This window comes from Dermochelys coriacea, chromosome 1, assembly GCF_009764565.3.
Source record: "Dermochelys coriacea isolate rDerCor1 chromosome 1, rDerCor1.pri.v4, whole genome shotgun sequence".
Taxonomy (NCBI): domain Eukaryota; kingdom Metazoa; phylum Chordata; order Testudines; family Dermochelyidae; genus Dermochelys; species Dermochelys coriacea.
In genome coordinates this window covers 325,361,166-325,385,646 of record NC_050068.2, presented here as the reverse complement: position 1 = coordinate 325,385,646, position 24,481 = coordinate 325,361,166, and the positions used below count along the sequence as shown (strand labels likewise).

Here is a 24,481-nt window from a genome sequence, read left to right as displayed (position 1 = left end):
AAGTCTTTACATTAAGATTATGTGGTTTTCTAAAAGACCTGTTGCTGTTCAGTCACAGCTATTTGACCAGAAGCAAGAATTAATTCAGGGAAGTTCTATGGTCTGTGGGATAGAGGAGGTCTGACTAGAGGCTCACAATTGCCCTTTCTGGCCTTAAAATCTAGGATTATATAAGTCCACATGGCATGGGAAATGCAGTTTTGCTTTTTAGCAGCTCTGCAGCAGCAGCTCTTTGAGCTAGGTCCTGGGCCAATATGTTTTTTGCAGGAGAGTGATACATCCATCAGCACACATCCAATTAGAATTGGAAAAATGTACAGAGGAGAGCAACAAAAATGATTAAGAGCTTCCATATGAGGAGAGAGATTAAAAAGACTGAGATTTTTCAGCTTGGAAAAGAGATGACTAAAGGGGGGAGGATATGATAGAGAGCTATACAATCATGAAGGCTGTGGAGAAAGTGAATAAGAAAGTGTAGTTTCCCCTTCACATAACACAAGAACCAGAGGTCACCAATGAAATGAATAGGCAGCAGGTTTAAAACACACAAAAGGAAGTACTTCTTCACACAATGTGCAATCAACCTGTGGAACTCATTGCCAGGGGATGTTGTGAAAGCCAAAACTATCATGGATCTAAAAAAAAATTAATAAGTTAATGGAGGATAGGTCCATCAATGCTAGCCAAGATGACCAGGGATGCATCCCCATGCTTTGGGTGGCTCTAGCCTCTGACTGCCAGAAGCTGGGTGTGGACGACAGGAGATGTATCGCTTGATGATTGCCTGTTCTGTTCATTCCCTCTGAAGCACCTGGCATTGGCCACTGTCGGAAGGTAGGATACTGGGTGAGACGGACAATTGGTCTGACCCAGTCTGGCTGTTCTTATGGCTACAGTACAGAACAAGGCAAAATTAAAGAACAATGTCAGGTTAGCAGGGAAGTCAAAAGCTTTTCTAGGGCCATATTTCATAATAACCATGTGAATCACTTTACACACATTTGTGGAATAAAATATTGGGCTGGTCAATTTAAAGATAATGCAGTGTAGAAGGATATCTCATAGAACCAGAAAGGAACTTTAAATAAATTATGTACAAGTTGAAGATACAATGTGACAGTCAACTATTAGATATACTATATACATTTCAAGATTTCAAACAGTTATAAGAACACAGTATATACTCTCGTTACTATACCGGTTGTCTATAAACTGTTTGACTAATATACACATATATACACACGTATGTACAAATGGTGTTAACATTGCTTAACCACTTTTTCTCCTTTGAAAGAAGAGAAGTCAACAAAGTATAAAATCAGAAAAACTACATAATTTTAGCCTAAGTATATATATATATATGTAGTGTATAACAAGCCTGTTCCAAAACTTGAAACATAATCACATGTAATAAAGTCCCTTATACAACATATCAGCATATCTACAACTGTCTTCATATGCCATACATCTGCCTTCATCTTCTGGAGCTGAAAATCTGGTTGTTGGATGATGTAATTTCGGGGAGAATTAGAATTTTGTTTCTGTTGGCATCTGTGGGAAAGAAACAAAGAAATAAATATCACTTCTGGATAAAGACGTTTTTATGTATCTACCTTTCACTAAGCTATGCAGGAGGATTTTCCAATCTAAGAGCATGCATGGGAAGATGGGGTTTAACATTTCCAATCTCAATCATATTACCCTAAGTGGCCCACTATTTTGGGGATATTTCCCTCTCACTCCATTACAGACTATCTTTCCTGAGGCTGACCTTCCAACCACAATTACAGTCGGACCCCTGGCTGTCAAATCCAGCAGCTGTATATGGCATTTGGGTAAGTGAGAATAATACCGTGTGGAAGAAGAGGAGCTCACTAAGCACATCTCCTGACATCCTTGTTTGGAGCTCATTTAGAGAAAACTTTTTAAGGGCAGGTGCAACCTGAAACCACCTGTCCTTGGCTGAGCCTGGATGCGGAGCTGTCAGCAGCAGATTTGATCTCCATCCCCTCCCTATACAGGCTCCAAAAGTGGACCTGCTCCAGCCCCAGGGTTGTAAGACTATTCAAGGGCTGGGAACCCTTGGGAGGAGTGTAGTAGTGAGGAGGGAGTTGAACAGATTCAGCATTGATAAGCAGAACTTATCACATCAGCTGACCTCTCTCTGTCTCCCAATGTGGAAGCGCGTCCACCTGTTGCTAACCCAGAAGGCCATGGATAATTTGTCCTGGCTGGGCCATAAACCTCCCGCTATAGCTGTGGTTTAACTTAAATAAAATGCCAGCTACCAATCAGTGAAAAAGTTACACAAACTGGATGGCTCATGGGGATGGAGCCTTTTACCCTACTTTTTGAATCTGACCCAGGTGGTCTGTGATTGGAAATTATCGTCCTCTGTTGGTGGCTCATGGGAGCAAGTTGACCATCTCAGTCCCTATGGCAGTGCTGAAGCCATAGCCAGGACTGGCACTTTTGAGTGTGAAGAGTGTGAAGAGTGAGTGGGCTTGGAGTCTGAGCTGCACTCAGACCCCTTGGGGTGGGTACAGGACACAAGGCAGAACACTGTGCGGCTAGTGCCTGTGCTTTCTCTTCTCTCTGCTGAGTCCTGGGAGCTGGTGTGGCAGCACCTTTCACAAGTGCTTGACTTCAGCCTAACAGTGTTTAAAAAGTGAAAGTGCTGTTGATCTTCTGTTGCTGCTGACACGCAGAGGGGAGCGAGGGGGCGGCCTTACCGTGTACGCCCGGTTGCGTAAATCGCCGTTTGTATTGATAATATAATGATCACTGCTTCCCATCTCCTGTAGTGAACAGAGGGGCTCAGGGTTAGGAAATACTCTCCATTGCCCTCTCATTTTAGCTAATTTCAAAGGTAAGATTGCGCTGAAGACTCAGAAAATGTGACTCTTGAGAATCTTGGCTATCGTGTTCCCCCTGGTTATGGCGCTGGAGTGGACAGAGTCCTGGTGGAGCAGGGGTTGGTGTGGTGGAAGTGCATTCTCTGCGACACTCTTCCTGCTCCTCCTTCCAGCCTACACTGCTGGAACTTGCTGTGCTCCACCGCACTGTGGAAGCAGGATTGGCAGAGGGGGTGGCGCTGCTCCCTGTGGCCTCATCCCTTGCTTGCCCGGCAGCATCCCATTCAGAAATCTAAGTGGAAATGAGGTCTTGTCTACACACAAAAGTTGCACCAATTTAACTGACTCAGTTTAGAAGCTATTTAAATTGGTACCATTGGTGTGAAGACCCTTCAGTTGGTTTAAGAATGCCTTATATGGATTTAATTTGAGCTGATTCCTTACTGAATGAAGCTAAATTTATATTAGCTACTTTTAATCTGATGTAAAAGAGTCCACACATGGGGCTTGTACCAGTTTAATTACATCAGTTTCTAAACAGATTTAATTAAATCAATGCAACTCTTGAGCGTAGACAAGGCCAGAATCCAAATCAAAGCATCATCTCCTCTCGAGTCCCTCCTGCAATTGCTGCTGTAGGTCAACCATACAAACCCCTCTCTGCAACCCTGGAGGAGCCAAGTTGCCAGCAGGGAGAGGAGATGGCAGAATACTGCAGGTAGGCTCATTCTCCAAGGACCTGGGAATTCCCTTTACTGTGGCTCCATCAGAGTGAAAGGCCACACCCCTGCCTTTATTGCAGGCCTCCTAGTCCTGTCCTCTCAAGGTGACAGTTTCAGGGGAACTCTACTGCATGCAATTTCCTGGGTGGTATCCTGGTAGGAGGGGATGACCCAGCTCCTTGAGACTATGTAAACAACTGGACTGTGAGCAATTAAAGGTGTTACTCCAGAGAAGAATGAACACATAGCACAGTGGTTACCTTCATGGGTTTGAATGTTGGTGAGCAGACTTCATTCTTTTTTACCAAAATGTGTAAAACAGCATCATGAATGCTGATGAAAAACATGGAGGGCTTAATCTCCTCATCAAAAAATGCACATCTTTCCAGCTTGTCCAGGAAGCCATCTGCAGAGAAACAGAATCAAACCATAAACCAGTGACTGACAGACCTGCAGTCATCAAGATAAAAACAGATTCTCAGCGTATCCTTTGAATGAGCACACAGAATTTTCTATCAAAGTGGGTTAATTTGGCTGCCACATGGCCTGATTTTCCACTGCCTTGACCCTTAGACATTTGCTGTGCTAAGTGGGCACCAGATAGTACCATTTTCATCTGGTAGCATTTCATATCCATCTTTTGTGCACTTTGCACAGAAGTGACAATACAAGGTGCACGGGAGAGGAGAACTGGCTCTTGTTGTTTTGTCTCCTCATTTAGGCCCCATCCTGTGGTGCCTTATGCTAACTTGTAAGGACCAAAAAGTTTACAAGCAATGTGGTGGGGGGTTGGAGAAACCCCACCTATGGGCTCTATACATCCTCTGCATCGTGCATGAGACCTTCATGGCAGGTCTCCACAGCACACTGGGGATGGGGCATGGGCAGTGTGTCCATGTACAGTCTGGCTCCATATGGCTGTAATTCTGCATAGCCTGTGTCCGCTATGGCCTGCAATACTGGGACACGGTTGATCTGTGTGGGTTCCTGAGGCTTCACTCTTAGTTTGAGTTCCCCAGCTACCTGTATATCACATGTGAGCCCAGCCCTTTTACGCAGGCTCCCTTTGCTGTCCCAGGACTGTGCACTCACTAGCTTTCAGGAGGAAACGCAGAGAGAGCATAGGCAGAGGTGATATTTTTTTATCCCTCTAAGTCTGAATATTCACAAGTGGACTGAACCTCACTCTGGTGGGGTGAGGGAAATGGAAGGATGGGGAGATCTAAGATGGAGGAAACTGTGAGGGTACAAAACCCGGAGAGGGAAAAATGAACCCATGGGTATTTAAGGTGGCTGCAGATATTTTTACGCATCTGGGTCCCATTTCCTCTTATCCACTGTAGGTCACAGTTACATGAAAGGCTGACTTTAGCCAGTAAAAGTTTTATCTCATTTCAAGTCTGTTTAGTTTGGCTTGTTAGTTTTAATCAGTTAAAGTCAATACTGCTGATTCCTGCAAGATAGCTCAGTGGTTTGAGCATTGGCCTGCTAAACCTAGGGTTGTGAGTTCAATCCTTGAGGGGGCCATTTATGAATCTGGGGCAAAAATTGGGGATTGGCCCTGCTTTGAGCAGGGGGTTGGACTAGATGATTTCCTGAGGTCCCTTCCAACCCTGATATTCTATGATTCTATGACTCTTTTAATTTGAGTCTGACTAGATGCTTTTAAAGATTCTTTTAATATAAACATGTGGTTTGCCCCTTCTAATTGTGTGGGGAAAGCAGCGAGTTGCTAGAAGAGGCCTAACTGATACATGTCAATCGAGCAATTTGGTTGCTTAAAAATAAGATTGACAGAAATGGAAGAACTTACCTTGTGCTCCCACAATATACACATCCACATCAACCCGGACAAAGTCTTTTAAAGTCTGTTAAACAGAAAGCAGGCATTGCTTAGAGACTAATTGTTTTGCCATGAACTCAACAGCAATGACAGTGATTGTCTACAGTAAAATAGCATTTGTATTTTGAGCACAAATAAATGGATTTAGGCTGCCATTGGAATTAGTGACAAAATTTCCATTAACTTTAATGGGTGCAGAATAGGTTCTTTAGATTGATGCTGGACTTTGAAGCCAACCTTCTTTTGTAAGATAAATTAAAAAAGAATTTATAATAATATATTTTAATAAAAGGATCAGTATGAAATAATATTGATAAGAGCTGAAAATGGAAAACTTTGATGGAAAGACAATGCCCCAGTGTGGTAAAGCATCCTATTTTATAGATGAAGAAACTGAGATTCCAAGAGTTAAAGGACAGAATTTTCAGACATAAAGCTCAAACAGAGCGGCAATTCCTACTAAAGTTAATGGAAGCTGTGGGTGCTCAGTTCAAAAGAAAATAAGGTTACATTATAGGTGCTTATATCTGAAAATTTTGGCCAGAGTGACTTGTCCAACGTGACTGTGGAAGTTGATGGCAGAAACAGAAACAGAATCTAGGCATTCTAATTCCCTGTCCTATGTTTAAAACCCGAGACCATGATTCATACCTTATTGCTGTAAAACTTCCAGAACTGTTATCAGTTCAAGAAAGGAGTGTATAGCCATTAATATAACTGATTGGAAAATTTAGATGAAAATGAAAAAAAATAGTTTTCATCAAAGTTTTCCATGGAAAATTTAAACTTTTTGTCCAAAAAAATGAACACTGATAAGTTTTTGATGAAAACTCAACATTTTCCATGGAAACCAGACACTTTTTGTGAAAAATTTCAGATAGTAGCAAACCCAATTTTCTGTGGAAAAATGGTTTTGATGGAAAATTTTCAGCTAGCTCCAACCATTGAGTCTTTATGCAATCTATTACTGATCTCCTTTGCAAATACAGGCGTACCTTTAAGAAACAGTACATTTACATTTTTTCTACTTTTCAGAGTAGCAGCCGTGTTAGTCTGTATTCGCAAAAAGAAAAGGAGTACTTGTGGCACCTTAGAGACTAACAAATTTATTAGAGCATAGTAATGCATCCGATGAAGTGAGCTGTAGCTCACGAAAGCTTATGCTCTAATAAATTTGTTAGTCTCTAAGGTGCCACAAGTACTCCTTTTCTTTTTATTTTTTCTACTTGTAAGCCCTGACTAGTTGTTTCATGAAAGGTAATTTACCGCTTTGAGGACTCTCAAGGCAGAAACATCAAAAAATGATACTGCTGAGAAATCAAGAATGAGGCTGTGGATGTCAATTCTGGGCACGGTGATGTTGGGAGGAAGTTTTGCGTTCCAGTCAATTTGAAATGGTAAGTCTGCCATGTGAGTAGGCTGATCCAGCTCCTCTATTTTATTGTTGTCCAATTCTTCATCAGAATCATTCAGACCATTAACAGTGCAAATAAAGGATTTCTGTATTAAAGAGAAGAAATGGCCACAGTAAACATTACAGCCTCAGGTGTTGTCCAGTGATAAGAGAACAACTGATGTGTACACTTGAATAGCATACTGAGGCACTGGAGAGCTGAAGCACTGATTGAATGCATCATGATTCGCTACTTGTGTTTCACACTGGAAGGAATTCTATCTCCCTGTAGTTAGGAGCCATTTTGAAATTTCTGTTTTGTTCCAATTAATCAAGGATTTAGAGCATGCTCCATAGTCCACTGAATGGTAAGACTCCTCTGACTTCAGTGGGCTTTGGGTCAGGCCCACAGAAAGTGTGAAGGATTTTTCCTCAGAGAAAACCAAGTACCAGCTGTGAGCCAACATTAACTATAGGTCAAAACTTTTTCTCTTTGGGATCTGGTTCTACAGTCTGAGGGCAAACAAAGCTCCTTCTGAAGACAAGAGAACTTTGCCTAACATTAAGGCTGCAGACTGGGGACAGGGTGTTTATATTAACAAGCTTATTTTTTAAGCCTGTATTTAATTTAACAAATGGTAATATGTGGTAATACTTATCCAACCTTACATTATATTGACATGGGGAGAGTCTCAAAGGCACAGTGGGCAGTTAGGTACCCACGCCCAGATCCTCAAAGCTATTTAGGTGCCTAATTCTGTGCTTTGAGGATTTGGGCCTCAGGTCCCACTGAAAATGCATGAAAATAAGATGCCCAAACCTCCCATGTGCCTTTGAAAATATTTTCCCTAATTTATACCTCTCCTCTCTGCTAGATAATAAGCTACATAATATAACACTTACAGGTGTCATTTGCAGTTCTCCTTTCTTCAGCATCTTTCTGATTTTCTTCAGAGCTTTATTGCGTTTGCGCAACACCCGCAATGGATTAAAACCAACCTGCAAAATAACATCTTGATTAACAAAAAAAATCCCAGTATCCTTGGATCTGAAAGAGAACTTGATATTATTCTAAAAAGTGATTAGTACTAGTAAATTCTTGGAGAGTGACCAAGTTAAAAAAAAAAGAAAACAAGCCAAAAAAACTCCAAACAAACCTTACATGAATTCATTATTGTGAATTAAAGTCAAGTACAGAACTGTCTTAAGAAAGATAGTTTGTTGCATTTATGCAAATGATATGAATCTCCGAACCAGATTCTCATCTCGCTTACACTGTGGTAAATCTGAAGTTATTCTTCTGGACACAGTGGTTCCATTGTTTAAAATTAAGATTAGTGTTGGGAATGGGCCACATCCACCCTGATTGAATTGGCCTCATTAGCACTAACCCCCCACTTGGTAAGGCAACTCCCATCTTTTCATGTGCTGTATATTTATACCTGCCTACTGTATTTTTCACTCCATGCATCTGATGAAGTGGGTTTTAGCCCACGAAAGCTTATGCCCAAATAAATTTGTTAGTCTCTAAGGTGCCACAAGGACTCCTCATTGTTTTTCAAAGTAATTCATTTAAAGTGATTGCCAAGAAAAAACTTACAAAAAAACTCATTGTTTTTCAAAGTAATTCATTTAAAGTGATTGCCAAGAAAAAACTTACAAAAAAACTCATTGTTTTTCAAAGTAATTCATTTAAAGTGATTGCCAAGAAAAAACTTACAGCAGTGATAAGTTTGTCCTGAAAGAAGTCAATATTCGCGAAGAAGATCGGGGCCGGGCAGCTGAAAATCTTCACTCCCTCTGGCTCATATATCTACACAACAAGGTGCGGGCATTACTTACAGGTGTCTATTGCACAGAAATGCATGCAACAGATGATGTAAATAATATATAGGCTCTTACATCGACATAATCCTTTCGGTTTTTGTAGATGTTGCTTCTTCCAACATTCGCCAAAAGAGTGCACTTTGGACTGCAAACAAATACAAATCAAGTTATTTATAAACCATGCTGGAACATAATGGACTGAACAATTACTGTTGACTTAAAAGTCTTATCTTGCTGTTGGAAAGCTGTACTGCCTTAATGGCTGAAAAAATAAAATGATCTCAGCATTATGATAATTGTACTGGTCATGGAATCAATCTAAGAGCCTTTCACTCTAAAAAAGAAAATTAACTATGAAAAGTAAATTCAAATGGGAGAAGAGTATCTATATTGACAGAGTGCTGTAGCTTATTATGGGCCAGACTGTGAACCCCGTATTCTTACTCACAAGCGTTATGCACGTAAGTAATAATTAGAATAATACTTAGCTATATAAGAGCTAGGTATAATTATTATTATCTAGATTATATAGTCCCATTGAAGTGTGATTCACATGCCTTTTCTCATTAACAGGGAGCAGAACACAACATTCCCATTGCTTCCCCTTGACTTATAATATTTAGTATCCAAAATTATCTCCTAGAATTGATTTTGAGTGCAAAGTTGCAGGCCAGATATAGGCCTAGAAAATTTAGTCCTCTATGTCTTAAATGAGTTTATTTTCAACATGCAGTCTTGATAGGGTTTACGTTATATTCAACATTTACTTACAACTGTGTGCGGAACACTATGGTCAGGAGTTCAAATCCTATTGAGACTCCTAGTCCAATAGCAAGCCCCAGTATTACAGTACATAGGAAAGTCACAATCCATATAATCTGTAAAAAATATACACAATTTCAGATGTTATAGTTTCACTAGGAAGCAAGAGTATAAACCCAAATAGGGAACCCAGAAACTCCGGGTCTGATCTGGACTATGCCTATGCTCTTGGGTAAAAATCTTTCTTAGTTAACAGAACTGAGAGAGTGAGATTTACTAGTCTCATGAGAGTGCTGGAAGGATAACTTCATTAATGCTGGAAAGTCTTTTTGAAGCTGAATTCTGTATAACAGATGTGAAGTGCTGATATATTAAAAAAGCATGACTTTGTATACAAAACTAGTTGAATGCTCTTAAAAATATCTGGCAAAAGGAAAAGGTAGAATGTAAATCTTGATATTGGGAAAGGTAATATTTGTGAATATAATCTCGTGTCGAGACAATAAAGTTTAGCAACTGTGAATGTATTTAATTGAAAACTGGAAGTATTTAAATAATAATTATAATACACTTGGCATTTTTTATCAGAGGCATCAAAGTGTTTCATCATGAGGGGTAAAGATCCACATCCTCATTTTCGAGCTGGAAAACACTGAGGTCCACAGTAACTAAGTAACACAAAAAGTGAATGGCACTGTTAGACACTGAACCCAGATCTTCTGATTCTTAGAGGTATGCCTTGTCTACTGGCAATGCTGCCTTTCAGTCATTTCTATAGCTTTATCATTAGCAGTAATTGCCAAGCTACACTGTAAACGATGTTCTCCACTTGATTCATTTACATAGCTCTCATTGGCAGTAGTGGGAGCTATATACATGTATCGAAGTGAAAATAGGTCCAGAAACGTGTAGCCAACAGGCCAAATATTTATCAATTTTTCTGTCACTTCTTTATATAATTGATTTTGAATGGTGGGAATTTTTTAATGAAGAAGACTGATGAAATGGATGAATGTGAAGAATAAAGAGAAAGAACTGAGCTAAAAGAGATGAGACTGAGTGAAAAATCATTTGAAAAAAAATCATGCATAAAAATAAAAATGCAGGTCAGAGATATGTTCAATGCAGTAAAGCAAGGCAAGCTATTAAAAATAAACTGAATCTTTAAGAGAATTTGCAAAATAAATGCCTGCGCAATTGGATTTTATTTTTAAGTGTAAATTGGCTGCTACTTACACAGTCATATTTGTCCTTTTTCCATAAAACACCTATTTCTTTGAACTGCATAAGCATCCCCTTCAAGTTGCCGAGAGCCAAAGCCGCAAGGACTGACTGTTAAAAACCCAAAACAGAGCAAATGCCAAATGTTATAATGACAAGATTCTAGCAATAGACACAGAGCCTGGGCTAGAAGATAATGGGTTCTTCCTACTACATGGACTCTATGGGCCAGGATGTGCCATTAGATAGAGCACTGTATTAGGTGTGGTGCAGATGCCTTCTGCACTTCCCTTTAAGATAGTGGAGCATGTGCTTCTATTTGTGGCTGGCCTGCTGCACTGGCCAGTGCAGAAGAGGGTGGGGCCACAGCAGTGGAGGTGCCAGTCTTTGCGAGCAGGGCAGTGGTCGGTCATTGGTGGCACTGACCACACACAGCAGCACTCTCCATTCTGGCCTGGTGCAGAGGGGAGGCCCTAAGGTGGACTGGAAGATGGAGAGTGAGCCCACCCTACACTCACCCAGCTGTGGTGACTCCTGTCCCGCAGGGCTGGACCTGGGTATTGTGGATATTTGTGGGTGTTGTGACCTGGCACACAAGGTCACAGTGCCATTCAGGTTTGGCCCAGCCACTCCTCTGTCATGATGGAGAGCTGGCTGGGCCAAGTTGGACTGAATAGCATTATGACATGGCACAAAGGGTCACAGCTCCATGTTGACCTTGTGTGCTATGTCACAACATATGGAACAGGGAGTCTGGCCCAGCCCTGTGGGACAGGAGCCACTACTGTCAGTGGAGTGTGGGGTAGCCCCGTGTGAAAGTTTGTGTTATAGCCTTCTTTTGTCAGTTGCACAACGTTCTTGAAAAAGGTGCCACATATACACCTAAAGGCTACTGGGGTGGGGGAGGCAGAGGGCAGTTGCCTTCCATTAGCTCTGCCACTAGGATTTTCATTGCCTCTTCTTCCTCCTTCTCTCTCCCCTATTTCCTTTAGGGCCCTAGCAAGGAGCAGTCCCGGAGCTCAGGAAAGGCCAGGGGCTGCATTTGAGCATGGCCCCTTAGCTGGAGAAGCAAGTGGCCTGGTTAATGAGAATCTGGTCTTATCTATATGGGAGTTTGTGTTCATTTCTGTGATGTTTGGGTGTCCATGCCGAAGTAGCGTATCAGTCTGTACTAACTTCTCTGCAGGTTCCCTAAGGGGCTGGGGAGAAAGGAGAGGAAAGTTGCATGTCCCCATCAGTCCCATCCCTTATGACAGACGTCCTATAGAATTTAACAGGCATGGGGTTATGTGGAAACTTCATAGGCTTCTGCAAAATTACTCTAAAACTCTATAGCATTGACTAGAGAATGAGATCCATGCTATGGATTTTTTGACCTTACTATAAATTTCTATATCATGGACATAATTCCCTATGTAATTATCAGAGGGCTCAAAGCACCTCTTGAAGTGTTACCATTTTCTATTCAACTCTATTGGCTAGAGATCACTTCCTCCCCATACATGTGGGGTTCAGGGAAGGGGCAGCTGGGGAGGAATCCGTCCATGCAGGCAGGGACACATTCACACTTGAAAAGTTCCCTCTGTGCATTGAGCTGGGGAAAACAATCAGGCCCTGACATAATCCTGTCCTGCTCCCCCTGAAATCAATAGCAAAACTCCTATTGACTCTAGTTGGAGCAGCACCAGGTCCTTGATGAGCAGGGATAAATCCTACGCAAAAGTAGAGAATACCTTCTGTAATGGTTCCAGGAGAAATCCAATGGCCAGGATGACAATCATGACAATGACAGCAGAGAGAAGACCAGCAACCTGTGGAAGATAAGGATTTCACCGTAAGTCTGGATCCTAGAGCACTTTGTGCAGCTAGTGCCATGTGGCTTCGGCTCTGTGTCAACATCTTTTATTTGCAATACCTGTGTTTTACCTCCTGTGCTTTCCTGCACACCTGATCTTGACAGCGATGTACTTGCAGCAAATCCGCTGAATGCTCCACAAAATATGTTACTCAGGCCAAAGGCAATTAATTCCTAACAGAATAATGAACATGAAGTTTTTTAAAGAAATAGTTCTGAAAAAATGGTTCATAAGCCAAAGCATTTCTAAAGCTATGTTCATTTGCAAAGTATTATGGTCATATTGATTTAAATGTTTCTTGTTTACCTGGTTGCCATTTATGGGATAATCATACTTGACAGAATATACTTTAGCGACCGAAAAGGCTACTGCAAATCCAACAATCGCTATGGAAAAAGCCTCACCCACACAGCTTTGGAAAACCTTCATATCAAGTTGAACAGGAGGCTTAAATCTGTAAGAGAACCCAAAAGAGAGACCTGTCCCTTAACAGGGTGCTTAAGAAAACAGTATGGAAAGCAAAGCATTCAGTGAGCTTGGTGACAGTCCATCTCTTGTGCTATTTTAACTGTACACTTTTCTGTAGAGGTGGGACCAAAACATAATCTTGGATCTAAACACCAGTGAATTTCAGGGATGTTTGGCTCAGGATTGGGACTTTTCAGGTTGAGTCCATTTCCTACTAATCTGCAATCAGCTCAGTTTGGAATTCAATTACCAGGCTCTCTTTACTGGAAGTCAAATCCTGTGAGGTATCAAGCACCTGTGATGAGAATTATTATTTGTAAGATACACACAAGGCCCTTCCTAAGTCAAGGGCTGAATTGAAGCTGAGGCCTTGCACAGGTCCTCTGCATTGGAGTGGATTTCGCTCTGTAGGGAGCATCTGCTGTGATTTGTTCTGGTTCTTTAGATAGTTAAATAAATATGTGCTAAGGAAGGCCAATCTCTAAATTTAGATCTCTTCCTTATTTCCTGCTCCCTGGCTTTTTGGACTGGAGCTTTTGCAGACCAAGGGCAATAAAAAGACATTCTTCAATGAGCTGTTTTTTCAGTGCCCTTAAATTGATCAGTCTGAAACCTGAGGGTCAGGGCCTGTTGAGCAGAAGTAGCTGTTCCTCTGCTTGCTTCATCCACTGAAGCACCAGTGACTGTGAGCACTGCCCTGCAGGGGCAGTCAGCAACATTTCTGTCATCAACAAGGGTTGCAGCAGTGTATTGTCATGTTATGTTTCTTTCTCGTTACACACTACTGTGCTTATATTCTAAATGTAGGTATTTATGCCCTACTTGTCATGGGGGATTTAGAGATGTTATAGTAATCTAAGCAAACTTAAGGAATGCTGTATGTGACCTGGTCAGTGGGGTGAAGTTATTATATATTTAGTTACAAGACTTTTTTACATGAATGTATTAATGTTCTAGTTTAAGAGTAGCAGCCGTGTTAGTCTGTATTCGCAAAAAGAAAAGGAGTACTTGTGGCACCTCAGAGACTAACAAATTTATTAGAGCATAAGCTTTCATGAGCTACAGCTCACTTCATCGGATGCATTTGGTGGAAAAAACAGAGGAGAGATTTATATACACACACACAGAGAACATGAAACAATGGGTTTATCATACACACTGTAAGGAGAGGTTTCAGAGTAGCAGCCGTGTTAGTCTGTATTTGCAAAAAGAAAAGGAGAACTTGTGGCACCTTAGAGACTAACAAATTTATTAGAAATAATGCATCCGATGAAGTGAGCTGTAGCTCACGAAAGCTTATGCTCTAATAAATTTGTTAGTCTCTAAGGTGCCACAAGTACTCCTTTTCTTTTTACTGTAAGGAGAGTGATCACTTAAGATAAGCCATCACCAGCAGAGGGGGGGGGAGAAGGAGGAAAACCTTCAATGGTGACAAGCAAGGTAGGCTAATTCCAGCAGTTAACAAGAATATCAGAGGAACAGTGGGGGGTGGGGTGGGAGGGAGAAATACCATGGGGAAATAGTTTTACTTTGTGTAATGACTCATCCATTCCCAGTCTCTATTCAAGCCTAAGTTAATTGTATCCAGTTTGCAAATTAATTCCAATTCAGCAGTCTCTCGTTGGAGTCTGTTTTTGAAGCTTTTTTGTTGAAGTATAGCCACTCTTAGGTCTGTGATCGAGTGACCAGAGAGATTGAAGTGTTCTCCAACTGGTTTTTGAATGTTATAATTCTTGACGTCTGATTTGTGTTCATTCATTCTTTTACGTAGAGACTGTCCAGTTTGGCCAATGTACATGGCAGAGGGGCATTGCTGGCACATGATGGCATATATCACATTGGTAGATGCGCAGGTGAACGAGCCTCTGATAGTGTGGCTGATGTGATTAGGCCCTATGATGGTATCCCCTGAATAGGATAGGTTCCTGGGTTAGTGGTTCTGTTGTTTTCTTTGTTGGGCCTGTCCTGTAGTAGGTGACTTCTGGGTACTCTTCTGGCTCTGTCACCTACTACAGGACAGGCCCAACAAAGAAAACAACAGAACGCCACTAGCCATCACCTTCAGCCCCCAACTAAAACCTCTCCAACGCATCTTCAAGGATCTACAACCTATCCTGAAGGACAACCCATAACTCTCACAGATCTTGGGAGACAGACCAGTCCTTGCTTACAGACAGCCCCCCAATCTGAAGCAAATACTCACCAGCAACCACACACCACACAACAGAACCACTAACCCAGGAACCTATCCTTGCAACAAAGCCCGTTGCCAACTCTGTCCACGTATCTATTCAGGGGATACCATCATAGGGCCTAATCACATCAGCCACACTATCAGAGGCTCGTTCACCTGCGCATCTACCCATGTGATATATGCCATCATGTGCCAGCAATGCCCCTCTGCCATGTACATTGGCCAAACTGGACAGTCTCTACGTAAAAGAATGAATGGACACAAATCAGACGTCAAGAATTATAACATTCAAAAACCAGTTGGAGAACACTTCAATCTCTCTGGTCACTCGATCACAGACCTAAGAGTGGCTATACTTCAACAAAAAAGCTTCAAAAACAGACTCCAACGAGAGACTGCTGAATTGGAATTAATTTGCAAACTGGATACAATTAATTTAGGCTTGAATAGAGACTGGGAATGGATGAGTCATTACACAAAGTAAAACTATTTCCCCATGGTATTTCTCCCTCCCACCCCACCCCCCACTGTTCCTCTGATATTCTTGTTAACTGCTGGAATTAGCCTACCTTGCTTGTCACCATGAAAGGTTTTCCTCCTTCTCCCCCCCCCCCCCCCCCCCCCCCCGCTGCTGGTGATGGCTTATCTTAAGTGATCACTCTCCTTACAGTGTGTATGATAAACCCATTGTTTCATGTTCTCTGTGTGTGTGTATATAAATCTCTCCTCTATTTTTTCCACCAAATGCATCCGATGAAGTGAGCTGTAGCTCACGAAAGCTTATGCTCTAATAAATTTGTTAGTCTCTAAGGTGCCACAAGTACTCCTTTTCTTTTTGTTCTAGTTTAATAAGTGGTTGTGGGAAATGTAAGCAGGAGGTCAACACAATAATTATAGATAGGCAACCTCTCAAGAAACACATTAGACAACTACAGGACAATGGTCTACTTCTAGGCTGTTTTGCCTGGCTGAAAACTAATAGATCAAAGGGTTATAAATAGGTAACAAGCTCTCTTTGGAGAGCAACAGGGAGCTCAATTGTCAGGAATTATTGAGGGGGACAGGCTTGCTTTAAGCAGACTATTTGGCTTCTGGATACCACTGTTATTGCTGCTGGAAGGAGCAGAACCACAGGCACTGAAGACAGGTCAGGCCTCTTGAGATAATCATGATTGATCATAGGGGACTGCAGCTCAAGGACTGGTCTGAGAGTATGAGAATTGCACAATTCCACTCTGAGATAGCTGACAGCCTGAGACCTGAGTTGGGGTTTGCTCAAAGACCAGGATGGGGCAGAAGAGCAGTTAGGCAGATAACTCTGACATCCCTTCCCCTTGTATTCAACTGGTCATTTCACACAACAAGAAATAAATGAATTAATTCTCAGTTTCTTGGAAGAAAAAATGCTTTCCATTATTGAACAGCTCTTATATACTGAAAATTAGTCTGTTGAAAGCTGTGATATTGTTGAATGCAAAAAGTTTACTTAACTGCTCAGAAGAAATAAGTTTTATTAATGCAGAGTATTTAATTAGAAGGCAGAGATGGATGAATTCTGTGCCTAAGAACTTGTTTAGAAAGCATATTGTGCTCCAGTGGAAAGTTTCAGAATTATACACTTACCCTTTTTCTAGTTGTCCTATTACATCAACTTGAAACCTCTCTTTGAAATTACAGGCATAGGATATACCCGTTGCTATGACTGTCTGTAAGGTAGCAAAATTATCTACATTAGGAATTTGCAAATAAGACACAAAAAAATCTCTATTTCAAACTATCCTTTCGCTTCTTCCTAGCAAACATTGCCTCTTTGATGTGCTTTCTAGTGGTAGATTAGGCCTTCAAAACTAGACATTTTCCTGCTATTCAGAGCCGAAGTGTAGCCAGCACAGGACATTTGGGTCAGCCGCAACTTTGGGTGGGCAATGACAGGGGGCAGGGGTGGGGGTAGGAGGGATCAGGGAGGCAGGAGGAATTGGGGGAGCTTGCCTCCCTTCTATCCCTCCAGCCAGCCTTGTGGGGGGCGATAAACACTCTGGCCAGGGGTTCCTCGGGGCCCCCGCATGTACCCAACTCCAGGAGGAGACGCTGCTCCCTAGCACGCATGGCTCCCAGCACCCATCCCGGTCCCACCTCCCCACGCCAGGCCCAGTTCTCCAAGGCAGCAGGCTATCATTTTTGAGGATCTCCTCTGTCACTGCCGCCAGGTCACCTGCTCACCTGTCCTCCTCCTGCTGCAGTGTGTGTGTGCAGCGCACTCGTCTGGTGCTCCACTGCTGCTGTCCCTCCCCTTCTGGTTGGGCCGGGGGCACCCAGTGTGCAGTGTCCTCCAGGTCTGGGCAGGGCTAGCACTGGGGCCGGACCAGAGCCGGGGGTGGGCCTGCATGCTATATGGGTGGGCTATGGCTAGCCCCTGATTCAGAGGTAAGTTTTAGGTGTTACAGGTGTGTCTGTATTCATAACCCACCCCGAGATTCCAGCAAATGTTCTCAGTGGTGGAATAAATCCCTACAAAATGGACATTTTCTGCTCTCCTTAAGTAAAAAAAAGTACTACAATAGTCTATAGTACAACAGCAGTGTTTCTCAACCCTTTCCAGTTGGGGACCTCTTATTCAGTGTTTTGTGACCCCATTACATTTACTATGAAAGCAAGAGTAAACACTGTAGCCATGATATGGGCTATATACTTTATTTGTGTGTGCGTTTTAAGAAGCTGATGGAGAATAATGGACCTTGAAGAATAAAGTTGTGGGGGAGTATGACCGTGGGATAGGGTCAACTGCATGGACATGAAAGGGGGAGAGTTACTGTAACAAACAGATCAAAGGGTTATAAATAGTTTGATCTCAAAACCATTGAAAGTTTTGGCCACCTGTGGCAGGGTCTGCTCCCGCTTCCCCTCCCTCGCAGCTGCTCCCTGTGCTTAGGCTGGTCAAATAAAGAGTCTCAACGCCCTCCTGTGCTGATTCACCTTTATGTCTTTACTTAAAGTGCTCCCGTTAGCCCCCAATTCCCCCAATTGCTATCCCCCAACAGACCCGTCCCAGGGTCTTCTGGCCTTAAGCCTTCCTTCAATTGGCGCAGAGGCAGAAATGCAGCCCTCCTCTCCCCTGCCAGGCTAGCCCTGACTGAACTTTTCTCAGGGCTTATGTAATCGTCCCAGTACTCAGCACAGCCATCTCCACTTGGCTCAGCCTATTCCTCTGGGCCAGCCCCCCCATGCTGAGTGCCTGGGCCCCTGTAACTGGCCACCCCGCCAGGAAGCAGGGTGCGGCCAGCCCCTTTTAGCAGGGCATTCACAGGATTTACCTCTGCCCTGCCACACCACCCCAAAGTTATTCTGGAAATCTTATTTATTGATTTATTGATTTTGCTTTAGCTTATAATAACATTTTCAAGCCCCATGACCCCCCTGGCAGTTGCGACCCACCAGCTGAGAAATAGTGCTCTGCAGTAGGGTTCCAGCAGAATACTGTAGTACTTGGTTTTAAGGGAAGTGTCTGATTTTACAGATAAATCAGACATAAAACATTTCACGAATAATATTTTTCTCTCTAAAGTTATGTTAAATTATAAAACAGTGAAAGAAATGTAAAGCACATAATGATATCTCTGTCAGGATATCTGAAAGCCACAATGGTTTTTGTCAAAGACAGAAAGAAGACAGTAGTTGAGAAGAAGACTATAGTACATAGAAACAGGTTTAAAACTCTGCTTTGGGTGGCACTATACACTTGAAATAAGGAAGTGGAATAATCCTTACCACAAAGAGTTCAATTGGGATGGGCACTGGTAGTTTGGCTTTGTATCGCTCATTAATTTCTTTCACCACAAACACAATGACCAAGATAATGAGTGCTGTGACAAGATCTGCAATGTTTGTCTTCGTTATCTGCCCACCAATCTTTCCCAGAGTCTACAGAATTAAAAAGAAAGAGTGCTTTGAAATAGGCTGCCTTCGCTTGATGCAGTGGGCATCACCTTTTCAAAAAAAGAAAACATATTTATTTTTCTTTAATTATTATTTTAGTTAGGATTTAGTTCTGGTGGAATGGTCTGGACTGAGACTCCTGGCGAGTAAAGAATGATATTTATCCACAGATAAACAACAGCAATGCTAGCTTCTCCACAATGACCCTCAAACCTGACTTCCTGGTCTCATGCCTAAGGGTGAGATGGTATATCTGTTTCCATGCCCTCTACTTAGGTTATCTGCTGAGACTGCTACCAGCATGTGTGAGGAGTTGTGATACATAGGCTTGCCAGCCAGGAACTGGATTGAGAACAACAAACAGCTTATTACATTTAGGTAGGGTGACCAGATGTCCCATTTTTAAAGGGACAGTCCCGTTTTTTGGGACTTTTTCTTATATGGGTGCCTATTACGGACCCCCACCCTCTGTTCCATTTTTTCACAGTTGCTATCTGGTCACCCTACATTCAGGACACCAGCCAGCCATCTGGTGGTAACAACTGTCGGCCACCACAAACCTGAGTCAGAGTGATACTGATAACATATAGGCGAAAGGCTCTATTTCCCAAATCCCAGGAAGTCAGACATTTTTTGGGAAAAAATAACAGAACACATAAAAAAAATCTTCAGCAAGTCAGTTATTTGTTTCTTTGTTTCTTTTGATTTTTAATCATGCAACCAGATTCCGGGAGCTGTACCCAAATGAAAGACAGCTACAATATTTTATTTATGTAGATTCCAGTCCAATAAGAATTGGTCGCTATAAGTAAATGCCTGAGACAAAGCTGCATGGGCTCTTAAGGACATGCTAACGTATTGTAGAAAAGGTCACAGAATTAGCCTATTTGTGCACCCAACACAATAGCTAAATATTATTATTTTGTGATAATAACACATCTTTTTGCAAATTGCTTCCTTTTTTTTTTTTTTTTTACTCTGAAGATTTGGTTGGTGTAACTACTTGGTGATATAGAGTCTGATGTACTCTACTTGTCTATGTAACCCACACACCTGCTGGGTGTGGGGCTCTGTCCTATCTAGTGGCACTGAGACTATTTAGAGGGAGAGTAATGAGGTTGCTTTACAGCCCTAGCTAAAGGCCAAGTGGCTTTTAGTTCATGCAGTAGAGGTTCATGCATTTAACTCTAGAGGTCCCGGGTTCGATCCCGCCTGCCGACGACCAGGGTCTGTGGGTGTTGCATCAGGTTGTTAGCAACTGAGGAATACTTACACAGAAAATTGAAAATGGCTCCTTACATCCAGTAACTGGGAGCTGAAGTATGAATTTCAGCTGGGACACCACAACATGGATAGCTGCAGCAGTAGTGAAACCACTGATTAATGACTGAGATAAATAAATAATTACGAATCCAATCTGTAGTGCTCCCAAAAGCAACTGTAACACAAAATGACCAATGATTTGTTAGATGTAGTTAGAAGAGACGCACAATATTGCTCACCCCAAACATTCAAAAATCATGATTGGGATTGGTTTATGAATCGTGAGATTTTTTTAAAAAATAATACATTTTTTTTAAATTTTGCATTCTGGATTCTGAGCCTTTAGGGTTCACTTGGTTCAATTTTTCAAGCTTTTCTCTGCAACCAAGAGGATTAGGAACTTACTTTTTTAAAAAAATGAAAGCTGAGATTGTCACCTAATCTCATGACTCCAAGAGCTGGGGCTTTAAGGAACACCCAAATATTGTGAGACTTGCATGACAGTGGGCAACAATGGAAGCATAAGTAACAACAGTCATTGATACAGAAATCCTAAACCTCTGCATTATACTTTTGATCCAAAGTAAGGGTCTATCTACACAGCAAAGAAAAACCTGCGGCTGGCCTGAGCCATCTGATATGGGCATGTGGGGCTTGGGCTGTGGGGCTGTTTCATTGCTGTGTAGAATTCTGGGCTCAGGCTGCAGCCCCAGCTCAGGGACCCTCCCATTTCATGCCAAGTCAGCGGGCATGGGCCAGCCGTGGGTTTTCGTGCTCAATAGACATATCCTAAATGTCCTTGTTGTTAAGATTTTCAGTGTATCCATATGTCTTACACATTGTAAATCTTTCATGATGTGGAAATATATATAAGCATTCACTACACAGGGATGCGTTCTACCGTATTATTTCCAGAACAAAATGGAACTAAATATATTTGTCTTCCTCTCTGACTTCATCCTTAAACTGTATTACTATAATATGGAGCTTCCTTCAATATGACTGTTCACCTCACCAATATCATGGCTCCATTCTGTTCTCAGACATAAGGATATGTATCACTGCCCCTCTAGAAAAAATCTGGGTAATGATTTTGCAATAAGTGGGGCATTCTGTGCTTGGATAGTCTGTGGGATCGGGTCCATGCACAATAGTTGTTTTTAACAGAAATGTAGCAGCATATGAAAGGTGGGGACATCCTTAATGCCCCTGTCAATAGCCTGCACGTCAATATCCGTAGAAGCTTCCAAATAGCTCACCCATATGGCTCCTGGTCAATGGGACAGATTCACCCAGTTGAGACAATGATGGTGGTGATGGTTTAATTTATAATTTGGAGCTGGCAGTACGGAGGAAGGATAGATAGATAGATAGATAGATATCATTATGAGGTACCAACCTGAAAAATTCCAGCAAGGAATGATACAGTTGCTGCCACCTGTATCTTCTTGTCATCTAGTGCTGTAGAAGTCGTTAAAGTGCTGTTTCCAAAACTCTCCTCATCGACTAACTTCATCACTACTTCTCCCACCATTATGCTCACAACAGGGAACGGACCTAATTGACACAAAGTCATGCATTAAAGCTGGATGGGCAAAATATAAGTGTCCACCAACCACAATTCTATTTCACTATTTATTTTATTTATTTTTATTTATTTATTTTTGAAAAAAGTTACAAAGCTTTCTCAAATGGAACGGTGTATAATCAATTACATCTGGGGATTTTTATTTATCTTCAGCACGGAGTTAATAAGACGCAAGCTGTGACAAAGAGCGTAACAAACAGTGTGCACTGTGACTTAACTTACCAACAGAGATATGTCTGGAAGTGCCAAAAAAAAAGTAGCCAAGGACTGGGAAAAAGGCGGAATAGAGACCGTACCCCGGGCGAACGTACACTAGTAAAGCAAATGCTAGACCTGTAATGATAGAAAACACAGGGAAAGTTAAACCCATGTTACAGGTGCAAGTCTACAGGGTCTCTCAACGTGGACTGACGTGGTAGTTTGATCTTAGAAAAAACAAAAACAAAGCAAAAGTGTTTCCCAAAGATTACCTTGCAGGACAGCCACCAGCCCTGTGCTGATCCCAGAGACAAAGTCACTCAGGAGCCATTCCTTAATGCGATATGCTGGCAACCAGGAAGTTATAGGTAACAAACCAGTGGCAATATTCTTGGCCTTTTGTGGGGAACATCTGAAAATATGTGATAAGCCACAGTGCAGTCAGCTAACATCTTTGAGTCAGTCAATATTGAAACCTAATCTTGATATCTGAAACTAATTGATAAGAATTTAGATTTTAGCCTGTCAGAGGTACCCAGCATGGCACAACCTGCCTGGGCCATAGCCTCACTGTTCCAGGAATATTTTTCGGCAAAAGAATGTTTTCAATTTATTTTGAAACATCTGATGTTGAGTTTGTATAATGAGTTTTCATTTGTTTTGCTGTGATCACTCAGACATAATCATGTAGTCTGCCTCCTTTGCCCATTAATTATGAAGTCAGTCATTGTATATTCCACTACTTTCACTTTCATCCATTATCATTGTTCTTGGAGATGACATTGTAAGGGGAACAAACATTTGACTCTCAACACTGGGGTGACACATTCCTACCTGGTGGGACTCCACCTACAAGAGTTACACTAAGGTCATCTGAGTTGAATGGATGGAGTTACCTCAGTGATGAACTGAACTGAACAGAGTTAAGGGATGAATTTGTCCCTCAGTGTTGAGAGTTAATGTTTGTTTTCTTCAGAATAGGAGAAGTGGATGTTGAAGAAACCAACAGCAAAAGCTAGGTGAAAGTCTTTATGAGACCAGCTGGAAGGAAGATTGTCAGGATGTAGTTCAGAATATTTGAGAGTTAGGAGGTAGCTCAGGGGATCTATTTCTAAAATCAATATTTACAAAAAATGTTTCTTACCTAAAACATACCCTCAGATGATCCAAAAAGGTTTTATGATGTCTGTGCACTTTCTTATGTTCTTCACCAAATGAGTTCTCCGAGTATATCGGTCTGGCCACAACATACTGGTTGCCTACAGGTTCAACCATTTTTCCTGAAGTGCTGGGCTAGGATGGAAGATTCTTATGTATAGCTCTTTGACACTAGTCACTTAAAAACCTGAAAATAAATAACAGAATGTCCTTCTTAAACAACTCAGGGGGAGCATCATGAAGTGCACAGATGAGTGGACTCCAAACTGAGCATTACCACCTTTGAAGATCAAAGAAACAGGATTAAGAAAGAGAAATTTTGCTTTGTCAGAGTGACCTCCTTTCCTCCCCCTCACATTGCTAGGGAACATGTCACTGGGGCAAGAAAACTATTTTTCCAAAAGAGACCGTCAGAATGTTGAGATTGGGTCAGGGTTTGCTTATCTCCCAGTCAATTGTTTACCAATAAAATCTACCTCAATCAAGAGAAACTGATTGTTTTAAAGACAATTTCCTGTTGTGACACTGAGCGTGAGGAACACTATGGGCTGCCAGGAAGTTTGGGAGCTCACTGAAGCTGACCTAGCAACCTAAGGAGTAAAGCTGTGTCCAAGCCCTTGGAGTTTGTGAAAGTTTGGAACTGGAGTCAAACTTTTTGGCTTGGATCCACAGGTACTAATGAATGGCTGTACCCAAAAATAAGGATAACTTCCTATATTATTTACTTCTAAGTAGATGTTTCCTTTACAGCTTCTTGCATGCTTCTTCCCCATGCACCTGCACAAATCTTCATCATAGTCAGCCCCTCAGTGCTATTTTCTATCCTGTTCCTCATGCATACTAATATTTTATTTGTCTACACTGAGCAGAAGTTTTTACTGAGCTGTCCACTATAATCCCTGGTCTTTCTCCTCAGTGGCTACTGGGAATTTAGAATGCAGCATTGTGAATGAGTAGATTATTATCTTTCTTCCTAGAGGGGAATTACCTCAATCTTTTCAACAATTAATTTAATCTGCCATTGTGCTGCCCATTCACCGAGCTTGGATAGGCTCCTCTGAAATTCTTCAAAGTCTTCCTAGTTCTGATTTGCCTAAATACGTTTGTGTTGTCTGAAAAATGTTTCCCCCTCGCTGTTCATCCCCTGTTCTAATAATTAGTAAATCTATTAAACAGCACCAGTCCTATAACAGAACCTTG

The 24,481-nt window shown here is 41.8% G+C and overlaps 1 protein-coding gene across 1 annotated transcript; it reads right to left on the bottom strand.

The window, feature by feature from the left end:
• Positions 1 to 642: 642 nt before the first annotated feature.
• Positions 643 to 23,398, bottom strand: SLC26A3 (solute carrier family 26 member 3). Its single transcript, XM_038415597.1, has 20 exons — positions 23,268 to 23,398; positions 22,396 to 22,535; positions 22,148 to 22,258; positions 21,737 to 21,894; positions 20,348 to 20,512; positions 18,907 to 19,059; positions 16,765 to 16,847; positions 12,786 to 12,933; positions 12,539 to 12,652; positions 12,357 to 12,434; positions 10,639 to 10,734; positions 9,412 to 9,518; positions 8,716 to 8,785; positions 8,534 to 8,626; positions 7,717 to 7,812; positions 6,687 to 6,920; positions 5,391 to 5,445; positions 3,838 to 3,983; positions 2,733 to 2,798; positions 643 to 1,551 (listed from the first exon to the last, which is right to left on the bottom strand). Exons 1-20 carry the CDS (start codon positions 23,396 to 23,398, stop codon positions 1,528 to 1,530), a joined length of 2,268 nt encoding a protein of 755 aa, XP_038271525.1. The 3' UTR covers positions 643 to 1,527.
• Between the last annotated feature and the right edge of the window lie 1,083 nt (positions 23,399 to 24,481).